Here is an 11,680-nt window from a genome sequence, read left to right as displayed (position 1 = left end):
AAATTTCACTTTTCTATCGACAGAAAAGACAATGATTTATGTGGGTAGTCTTTTTTTTTTTTTTTTTTTTTTTTTTTTTTGGGGGGGGTAATCTTGGTAATGTCGGTCAATAACTTAAAGGGGAAGTTCACCATGACAACAATTTTATTGTAAAAAAAAAGAAAAAGTAATGAAAAATGTTACCCAGGTATGAAAAAAAATTCATTAGAGAATAAAATAGTTATTAGATTTTAATTATTTGATTTGTGACGTCATATGCGAGCAGCTTTCCTACATATCATAAGGTAAAAAATCAATGAAATCTCATTTTCTCAGAAAATTGAAAATGGTTTATACTGTACCTTCAGTATATCTATAGAAAAATAATTTCACACCCGTTCCTAAAAGAAGATTAAAAAAAAGTCATCACGAACCATTAAAAAAATGAAATTTATGCATTTTACATTACATAACATATGGGGCAGCTGCTAGTATATGACGTCACAAATTCAAAAGTTGAATTCCAATAACTCTTTCGTAATCTTTAATGGATTTTCCTCAAACCTTCACCAATATTTTTATGGTAATAATAATGATAATAATATGTTTCATTAATATAGCACTTTGAACGATTGTTTCTAAGCGCTTCACATAGGAATAGCACAAAATAATAATACAAAATATAGCACATGAACATTTCATATACCAAGGATTAAGTCAATTAAAAGTAATAACAGATATCGATCACAATCACAATTAATACTTAATAAATTAGGACAAGAAGAGATGTGTTTTGAGGAGACATTAATTCAAAAGAGGTTGACTGACGAATATGAGATTGTTCCAAAGAGTGGGAGCAGTGACACTAACTAAATTCTTATTTATTTATTATTTCATTTTCATCTTTTATTTTTTTCTGCTATTTTTGCAACAAACCTTTCTTCAGGGTTAATATCCCATTTAAAGAATACCCGATAAAAAAATGTAAGACCGGATGTATATTCAAACAGTTTCAAATTTGGACGTATTATAAACCCCTCAAAAATGTCTGCAACCCCAAATTTATGGGGGGACGGGTGTACATTTTTTTTAAAGCTCTGATCATCGTATATATCATTAGAAAACATGGTGGATTTTTTGCTCTTTACTGATTTTGCTATGCTAATGTGGGCCTGATCATGGAATACACAATCCTGCAAAATTTGTTTTCCATTTCTTTTTGAGGATGGACAGAGCTTGAATGATGAAAACCATCTTCAATCTATTTATCTTTCCGTTATATTTTGTTATTTTCAATAAAATATACAAAATTCAAAACTCAACTATTTTGGGGGTGATTAGTCACGAGAATTATTAAATGAACATCCATGTATATGAAGCGTTGAAACAACACCAGTTTAAAATCAAAACGATATTGTTTTAACACTAATTGGGGTTGCTTAAATGCCTAGATCTGGTTTTAGACTAACGCCACACCGGTGTTGTTTCAGGAACTCTCTGGCGTTTTCCGTATGGGGAGAGAGAGCTAACGAAGGGCTATAGACCCCCCTTACACTACACACACACCAAATGGGCACCAAATACAAAAGGTGATGCAAGTTCCCGGGTGTAAGTTACAACTCTCGGCAAGATACATGTTCTTAAATGCTAAGTCAGCTACTGTAAATCGGGATATACGGTACAATCAACATAAGAAAGGATCACCAGTCGTGCTACAAACAGCTTTATGAAACCTTAAGGCCTGGTCACACCGCCCGCGCGGTGTGAACAGGCCTTAAGGTTTCATAGAGCGTTGTTGGAGCGGTCGTGGAGCGGAGAGAAAAAATCATCACCGCTCGCTACCGTTCACCACCGTTTAACCAAAGTTGGCCTCCGTTAAGGCAACGCCGAATACGCTCGGCCACCACTGATGGTCCCTCTTACCGCTCCGAAAGTTTTGAGCTGCTCAAAATATTGCGAGCGGTGAGGAGCGGGCAATTTTCCGCTCCCGCAAAGTTCACCCCCGCTCCAACAACGCCCAGTCAAAGTTTGGCACCGCTAGACGAAAGTTCGTGAACGCTTGGGTCCGCTAGGCCAACGCAGAAATCTTGAAAGCTGGACCACCGCTGCGGTGCACAAACTTTGGTAGAGCGGTTGTATGCGTTTTACGAGCGTACACGGAATTGCTGGAACGGTATCGGCCGTTGAAGCAGCGATCCATTGCGGCGATGAACTTTGGTTTGGCGTTGATATGGAGGTCTTTGGGTGCACCGCCGGGGTGCACCGCTAAGACAACGCCCGTGTTTTCGAACCCCCTCCCCCCCCCCCCATTTTGCGCGCGTAGACGAGCGTTTCCGAAATTCTATCCCTCCCCCTACCGTTCAAGGACCTCTCCAGCAAAATTCTGGCGGTGGGACCACTACTTTAATGGTGCAGTCCTAATATATGAGTCAAACCCAACTCAAAACATCACTGTCACGTCACCGGTACCTGTCGCGCAATGCATTGTTTCGTCATAAGGATAGAGCGCACAGCAACATGACCAATAGTGTAACATAAACATTATCATTGATTTTTTTTTCAATTCAGTTGAACAGTTCCTGATCTACCAGTCTCGTTCACAAAGTTATTCCAAATTGAAAAAACTAGCTATTACGAGGAATTTTGTACACCGTTAATAAAAATGAACGCCTTGGTGAGTTAATTACTTATTTTAATTTCATATCTTCAGTTGAGGAAGGACAGGGGGGTCTAGTTTTTAACTCAATAGATCTATAGTATAGGAATGTCAATGAGAAACTTTGAGTGGTTTTGGGGTTTTAGTCTTTTTATTTCACCATCCGATTAAAAATGCACAAAAGGTGGATAAATGAACAAGTTTAAAAATTCGATCTAATTAAGTTACGCATACAACCATTTTAATGTTTAATCTTTTCCTGTGTGTTTTCGCCTTTAGTTTCTATGTTTTTTATCATGATTTTGTAGGCCTACGTGTATAGTTTCACATAAGTTTGTATGAAAGTTATACTTCCTTCCCAGCCTTTAACAGTATTTCGTCAATTTTCTTTAATATATATACGTGCAGTCGCTTAAAATTGTGCTTTCAGAGTTGTTACCTCCAGTACATTGCAACCAATACGAATGTCATAATATATGAATGATTTGGAAATAAATGTTGAATTGAATCTCAAATTTGGAATCTTTTAAATATCATTTAGATGGCCAAATATAAAACTGAAAGTGCTATCAGTACTTTTTCATATTATGCCCACCTGTTTCGCCTTCCCAAAATAGGTCTGTTTAATGTGATTTTTATTTACCTCCAAATGAGAAGACCTATTCCTTTAATTTTGTTATATCATGAAATTCAATCTTTAAATCTCAAGAACAAAATAAAGATTGAAGAAAATTGAAGAAAAAGATAAATTAACCGTTAATCGAAAATTCACTGATAATAGCATGAATCATACAACAGAAACTATAATCATAGACTTGATAACAATGACAATAAACATATTTATGATAAAAATACCAACAAATGAGGATAAGAGGAATTGGTATTCGTAGAAGTAGCAGTGATGAAACAAAACGGTAACGGAAAGAATGAAATAAAAAAATAGGAGAATACGAATATTTTGCCATTTTATCTTTAATGTTCTAGCTTGTTCATCGATCACACGCTCGATCACCGATTGGTCTGACGACCACCACCAGTCCAACCATCATCGACAATACGGAACAGACTCCCATGTGTGGTCCTTGGCGATGGAGGATCCCAAAACTCCACATTGCTTCTGTCTTCTGCTCTCTGTACTTGAGACTTCGTGGACGCACACCCGTAACGATGATCAAACCAAACGCTAATGACAGTGAAGTCAGTACTGCAGAGAGATCACCAACTAGCAGGAGCAGTAAGGTAGAGCCTCTGAGACCAACTGCTTTCTCAACACGCAGTGGAACGTGCCTGCAGTCCTCTATTGGCAACAAGAGCTCCCCAGTGCCACCAAGCTCCTTGGTGAGTGGGATTCGTGATATCAGCATGCCCAGTCGCTTATCCGTCCCTGGTGTGGTCGGCGAGAGTGAAGTCTACAATCTCGACGGACCAGTCACAAGTAAATCAATCTGTGAGACTTTGATCTATCCACCAGCAGATCTTGACAGTGACAGAACCACTGATGACCTTGCGACTGAAGCCGACCTCACAGATTCTATGATTGACAATGAGTTATCAAGACACTCAAATAATGACAGAGACATTATTGAAGTTGAATGTGAGGATTCACAGTCAGAAGACAAAGCTCAGCACCTAGCTGACATCCTTGAGGCTAATTCACACCCATCGTCACCAACTAGTGAAACCGGTAGCGATGTTGATATCAGCTTCCAAGACAATGGCATTGATATGGATGAGGCAGTGCAACCAAGACCGTTCTCGAGAATGGGGAGGGAATGTTGGGAAGGACAAAAGTCTGCAACACCATCCCCAGTTGAGGAAGATACTGAGGCAGCTGGTATCGGATCATCAGCGGACTTTAGCAAGCCTGATGATACTGAAGCAGAAATCTCATGGGTCAGGAGTGAGGAAATGGCAGATGATCCTGAACTAGAGGACGAGCTTGATTATTATGAAAATAACAACGAAGATGGTGATGATGCGCTCGACATAGACAAGGTTTTGAGGAAATGCCCACCAACCGAGGTCCTTCAGAATCTGAGAGATATGGTTCAGCTCTCAAAGAACACCACCAGTCAGCTTGAGAAGGCTCTTCGAAGAGCAGCTCGTATCTCCTGTGGTCCTTTCCCTCGGCTTCCTAGCTCTGGCTTCACCAAATCTGAGGTCATCAACGTAAAGTGCCAAAAACTTCTTGGAGAAACAGAAGACTTCCTTGGAGAAATGAACAAGAATTTCTTGACCTTCTACACCGTCCTGGAGCAGATGGACAAGGTCAGTGTCCAGCAGGACAGCTTTTTCTCCTCTATCATGGTACAAAGAGGACCTCGTGACTGGCGCAGAGGTCATGCTGCCATCCTTCGGAAGATGGACAAACTTTGGAGCAGAGATTATCCCAAAGTCATCACTAGAAAGCTGAAGGGTAGAATCCAGGAGACCATCTACGAGGAGGATGGAGAATGAGGACACAACAGCATTGACCCAGTGTTGAACATTTGAAATGCTCACTGGTTATGCTGCAAACCAAAGACAACTGGTCCCGAGGTATGATCGACTTCATCAGTGGTGATGCTGTACTCCGCAGGAGAGTGGACAATTAGCTCTGTCATGGATAGTATCGCAAGGAGATCACCATGCAGGATGTTCAGAGGAAGCATCCATGACACTAGTACAACGTTGGTGCAATGTTGAACATTAACAATGCTAACTGGGCATGCTTCAAGCAATGCAAACAGATCTTAGGAAACGATATAGTTGATGGAAAGTCTTTGGAGCAAAAACTTTCCTGAGGTGATCAGCATGAAGGAAAATTGGAGAGCATCCTGGATACTAGAACAGCATTGTGAAACATCATAAATGCTCGCTGGGCATGTGACTGAACCCAAGATATGATCAAACTATAGAACAGGAGGGATCGAGTCTCAAGGGCAGATATAATTCCTGGGTGATTGCTATGTAGGAAACAAACCGGAAGCGTCCACAAAATCTGCCAATTTAAAACTGAAGGGTAACACCGCTGGTGAAGAATCAAAAGACCATGGTTTAGTGAATGACCAATGAAATAAAATATAAAATGACATCACTATTCTGCTTATTGGTGTCCAAAGTTGTCCAAAGCAAGATGGACAGTCTTTGGAGCAAAGACTTCCCTGAGGTGATCAGCTTGAAGGAAGTTTAGGAGGGCATCTTGGATACTAAATCACTATCCTGCTGATTGGTGGCACATTGAAAATTGATAAAAAGAGGCAACTCTTCATGAATTGAACTATCAGAACCACATCCAAAGCAAATCCAAACCACCCTACAAAACTGAGCAAAATAGAATATAGGTGTGATATTTCCAATAAATTAACTATGAACTGTATCCTCAACAAATTTCAAAGATCATGGTGCAATTGCAATAAATCTGAAAAAAAAAGAGATTACTGAATGCCTTTATGTGTTTCATTTGCAAGGGTATTATAACTGAAAATATGAAGGTTTGTCTGTAAAAAAAATTTGGCCTCCATATCACTTGATTATTTTTTGTTTTCAACACTTTTATATATGCAAAGGGCCACTCAAGATAGTAAAACCATTTAAAACGATGTGTTTGAAACAAGAAAATATGCAAAAATTATACAAATGGCAACAAGATAATAGAAATGATAATATAGAATATTTCCAAAACACCTAATCCACATGGTTTATGTGCCCAGGATGATGAGGAAAGGCAAAATATATCAATGACAAAGGATAAGGAACAACATTGAAATGAAGCTACAGGAATGTAATTTTTTAACAGATAGGTTTTGAAAAAATTCAAAAATTTTAATAGTACAAATGTTTTGTGGCAATTGATTCCATGGGGAAGGTCCAGTATATGCGCAAATGACCGATGATCCCCATGATTTCCTAGATTTTGGAACAGCAAGCAATTGGGAATCATCGGATCTTAAATGTTGAGGAATGTATGGCATCAACAAATTAACATTATATTCTGTGACAGATCCATGTATACAGTGAAAAACTAGCAGTAATATTAAGGTGTAATTCACCCTTTCTGTAACTTGATTTTGATGAAAGCAGAAAAATGAGAGAAAAAAAGTGAAAGTTTGATGAAAATCCATGAAAATAATAAGAGAGATGAATTTCTAAAGTTTTTAATCAAATATCATGTCATATGCGAGCAGCATCCCAATGTGATATAAAATTAATTAATTCCCAATTTCTTAATTAAATACGATGAATAAAAATAATGTTGTCTGATGGTATAGCTTTCCACAAGTAAAATCACTTTCGTCTTTTATTAGAAAATGAAATATATTTATATCACACAGCATACAGAGGAGCTGCTCGTCTGTGACATCATAAAATCAAAAGTTTGAAAATTGATAGCTCCATTCTTTGGTGGATTTTCATCAAACCTTAACCAATATCCCTTATTCCTATTTTTCTGCTATTATTATAAATAACTTTTCATCAGGGCAGACTTCCCCCTTTAAATTTAATATGGACTCAAAAAGAAAAGAGTCTGATAATGGTAACAATACGGGCTGCAGAATTCTGTAAATTTTGTAAGAATGAGAGTTGGGATTGTGGAAGTTGAAACATACTGTAAGAGAATTACCGAAATCAAGCCGGGAAGATATCAGAGCATATACTATATTTTCTGTAGCCAAGAAGTATATATATTTGAAAGAGATGCCTAAATCAATAATACCTAAGAAATTTACACATTGTGGAGTCAAATAAAACTCCAAGACATCTACATGACTATAAAAGATGGCATCATATCAACATTACCAATTTTCAAGGATCATGGAAGACCTATCTAATAAAGCTTTAGAGCTGATATATAACATTCTATTGATTTGCTCTGTACATTCTCTGAAAACAGATCATTTGACATTCAAAGATAACTAAAAAAGACATTGGAAGTTAAAATTTGGACATCAAAAAATTTATTGTACATTTAAATACATATAATAACCATCATATTTCAGTTAATATAAATTGAAGATCATAAACTCATCATAAAACAACCACATTTATAGAAGTGATGAGGACAAAGAATTTATCTGTTTCATAGATCAAAGCTCATTATCACGAGGACCGTAACAGTTGGTCAACCACTTTTTCCTAAGACATATCAACTAGCAAGGGCAATGCATGAGAACTGAAAAATTAAAGCATTTTTAAACTGAGCAATGAATCCCCAAATAGAGAATAAGGATTATTTGGTAGAACTGTGCGTGAGATTTCAGGAAGACTATTATCTTTAAATTGAATACTTAGTAACTTTGATAGAGAAACATGATTAATGCATGGTGTTTCTTACACTATGGTCATATGATCTTTTAGAATTAACATGGACTGACATCAGAGCAAGGGGACAATTTGTGCACACAGTGGCGGACCGTGACCCGGAGGAGACAAAGCATTGGAGGGGCACAGCGTTGTTCGCAAACAATATACAGTGCCCCTCCAATGCTTTGTCTCCTCCGGGTCACGGTCCGCCACTGTGTGCACATGTATTCAATATAAAACAGTAAAACACAGATATTGTTTAGCAATAGATTTACAAGAGCAACAATTTAAATGCTATACATGTTGAATCCACTTTTCTATTTCCAAGTTATAACAGTAAATATAAGAGAGAAATATTAATACTTAACATAAAATAACAGGTGGGTGTGTCGTGAAACTGTTCGTAAAGATACGCATGACTGGAACATGTTCTTAGGTGCTAAGTCAGCTGCAAAGGGATATATCACATAGAACAAGAAAGGATCATAAGTCGTGCGTAAAGTCATTCGTATCTTACGAACAGCTAAATGAAAAACCCACCAGGGGGCCGTTTCATAAAGCTGTTCGTAAGTTAAGAGCAACTCTAAGAACGACTGGTGATCCTTTCTTACGCGCTAAACCATCGCCTATGGTGTATATCATTTACGAAAAGAAAGGATCACCAGTCGTTCTTAAAGTCGCTCTTATCTTACGAACAGCTTTATGAAACACCCACCAGGTTCTATAAAATGGACAGATAAATGGATATACATTCCACACATGTGTGAAATAGTAAGAAGAAAAAGGGGGAGCGCAAGTGACTTGTAGGCCTTAAATCTATATATATTATAGGGCAAGTTCACTTTTCTTGAGGACATCTTTCACCACCTCAACTGAAAAAAAAAATTAAAAGAGCACAATTACATACAAGGCCAATATGAGGGGCATAAAGCTCAACCAACATGATATCCAAAGTCGTGACATTGCTTTCTGGTATTGGATGAATTTATGGACAGGATTTGTGCCTCTCATTAAACTCCAATAACTTTAGAATAATAGGGATATTCAAACTTTTGGCTGTGCTCGGACAAATTTTTAATTATAATAATCTTGATCAAATTGTGGTCTACATTGGTTGATTTCAAGTATGGTGTTGAAATCTGGTGTTGTGACAACACCTACACCAGCCACAACACTGTACTTGAAATGATGCTGGTGTTGGGGTTGACCTCTGAAAATATGATGTATTTCCGGCAGTTCGTGTTGAGCACTGGTGTTGAATGTTGTCTGCTGAACCGAGCATCACAGCTGGTGTTGACGATCTATGTGTAATTTCCCCATTTACCAACACCAACCCCCAGGGATTAGGAAAATCATGATTTCAAGTTTGGTGTTAGTGTTGCTGACTTGAAGCCCCACGAACAGGCGGCGAACAGGATGAAACATCCCCATAAAATTTAATTTTTTCAGACAACATGAGTGCAAATCATTAGGGCCTTATCCATTTTAATGGAAAATAATATTTACTCTTTCAGATTCTTGAAGTTATTTTAGCCTTGGCATTCTGTACGATGAGATTTTAGTGTAAATTCTCCCCAATGTCACTTTCATCGTCGAGAAGTTCTCGCATAAAGTTGAGATGATCAGCAGCGCAGAGGCGTGATGTCACAAGTTATCAATAATGCGATCGGTATCGTTCCTCCGAACCCAGCTCGGTTCAGTAGCCTTTTCACACTCTCAACACCAACATCGAACTTGAAATCACCTAATTAATTCTACATTTGAAATAATTCTCCATGATATCAAACCTGCATCTACATATTGCAATAAACCACTGTGTACGTCAGTGACCCACTATTTTTTCACTGCTTTTAATGCAGATATGAACAAGCAGACTCAATAGCCACACCCCATGTCCTCAACTACTCAAATCAGGCCAGGTTCCTGACCCATAATCCAATATTCTAATCAGCATAGTCTTGCAATATAGGCCCACTTGAATGATAATCCTACCAAAACAGTTCTCAATACATTCATACACCAATAATAATTTTTTTTTTCTCTGTACAAATAAAATAATGGGTTAGTTAACACTCTGTATTATCTAACCCTATTTCAACTGGGCTATTTCAGACAATGATATACAGGGGGGGGGGGGGGGTCAACCAGACCACCCCTTAGATCTAAGCAGCTGATTCCATGATCGCTGCAAAAAATTGCACGCACGTAGAGCCAGATGTAAGCTACAAGACTGTATAGTAAAATTTCCAAAAAATTAATTTTTATATTTTTTCATTAACTAATCATGATTTGTCCAAAAGTTTTTTTAATGTTTTTGCCTTTAACTCAGTTTATATAGCTAGTAGAATGCTAATTTTGGTGAGAGTATTAATTTTACATTTCTAACAAATATAAAAAGAAATAGCAAAAATATAATTAATTTCTTGTGTTTTTTCCGATGAACTTTGTCGGGGACACTTTTGCGATCATAAATAGAATAGAATAAATCCATTTAAACCAACAACAGTAAAAATAATCATACATTTATGATTTTTGGTTGAAAAACACAATTTGCATTGACTTTGTTTTTGCACACGGAATCATGTTTTTGAGCAATTTTGGGTCTGACATGCACTTACAAAATGTTGCGTCATTTCCGAACCGCGTATCCGGGCGTCGCAAATTTCAAGACCAGCTATTTATAATACACAATGTTGGTCAGTTTGCTACCCTTTTAAGAAAAATGGTGTTGAGTGATGCATTATTTTAATCAAGGTATCAGTCGAAATGCTCATAATGCTTCTCTTGAAGTTAATTCATTTTATTGGCACTGTTATATCTATTCAAATAATATTCAGATGCCATCTAGCATTGAAGCAATGGTTAGTAAAAAATACAAATAACACTTCTCCACATTCGAAAAGCCCTTACATCAGAACAATCTCTGTAAGTGCTTATTGCCCGATTCATCGGATCCTGGCTCGCCTGCACACGATGCATGCACTTTCTCCACTCCCTGGGGAGCATTCCAACCAGTATTCCCTCCTCTCATCCTATAAGAGCATGTCTTGTTGCCTGCTTATGAGGATACAATGATGCTTTTGCTTTATACCGCTGTCCCGCTATGTCCACCTCGTAGTTGGCTTTGGTGACGTAATCGTGGGTCATAGGGTCAGAGTTCGTGACCCAGCCGAGACAGACAATCTTGCCCAGGCTCGGGCCATAGCCAGTAGATGTGACGAGACCAGTATACTGACCATTGCGATAGATTGGCTCACCACCGGCAGGCCAGAGGTGGTAGTCGATGTCGTGGTCTTCTAATGTGAATTGGGTTAGACGACATCGGATCCCTCTGTTCTTGTGGCCTAGCAGGGCTGACTTGCCAATGAAATCAATGTCCTGACATGTAAAAAAAAATGGAATATGGTTTGGTCTGATGTCTGTGTTTATGGGATATTTGCCACCATTTGGATATGAATCAACCTTGTATTTAGAATGTCCAGATATTTTGGTATAAATCTCTAAAACACACGCACAGAGTAGACTGGTATTTATGACCAGCAGATGTTAGGTAATGCCACTGGAAATTGCCTTATGGTAAAATTGTTATGTCACTTTCTCTGGCCTGACATTTGCACAAGGCTAAGCAGGCTTGGCCAAAGAATTTCTCTCTGTTACACAAAGTTTACTTTCTCTCAAAGACATTTCTGCTACAGGTATTTCTCATGCTAGGTCTGAGGTCATAATCCACTTCAATGAAATCAGCACCCACCAGTCTTGTTA

At 38.0% G+C, this 11,680-nt stretch overlaps 1 protein-coding gene across 4 annotated transcripts in view; it reads right to left on the bottom strand.

Moving 5' to 3' along the window:
* Window positions 1-9,956: 9,956 nt before the first annotated feature.
* The window catches only part of LOC129277193 (pyruvate dehydrogenase phosphatase regulatory subunit, mitochondrial-like), a 29,070-nt gene continuing 27,346 nt past the window's right edge, over window positions 9,957-11,680 (bottom strand). For 3 of the 4 annotated variants that reach the window (XM_064095236.1, XM_064095238.1, XM_064095235.1), the window contains exon 17: window positions 9,958-11,296. In XM_064095236.1, the coding sequence (XP_063951306.1) occupies window positions 10,946-11,296 (351 nt within the window). In that variant the 3' untranslated portion in view covers window positions 9,958-10,945. Of the gene's footprint in view, window positions 11,297-11,680 lie in introns of all 4 variants that reach the window. The other variant, XM_064095237.1, reaches the window with a different exon arrangement.

This window comes from Lytechinus pictus, chromosome 2 (genome assembly GCF_037042905.1).
Source record: "Lytechinus pictus isolate F3 Inbred chromosome 2, Lp3.0, whole genome shotgun sequence".
Classification (NCBI taxonomy): Eukaryota; Metazoa; Echinodermata; class Echinoidea; order Temnopleuroida; family Toxopneustidae; genus Lytechinus; species Lytechinus pictus.
This window is presented reverse-complemented; position numbering and strand designations above follow the sequence as displayed.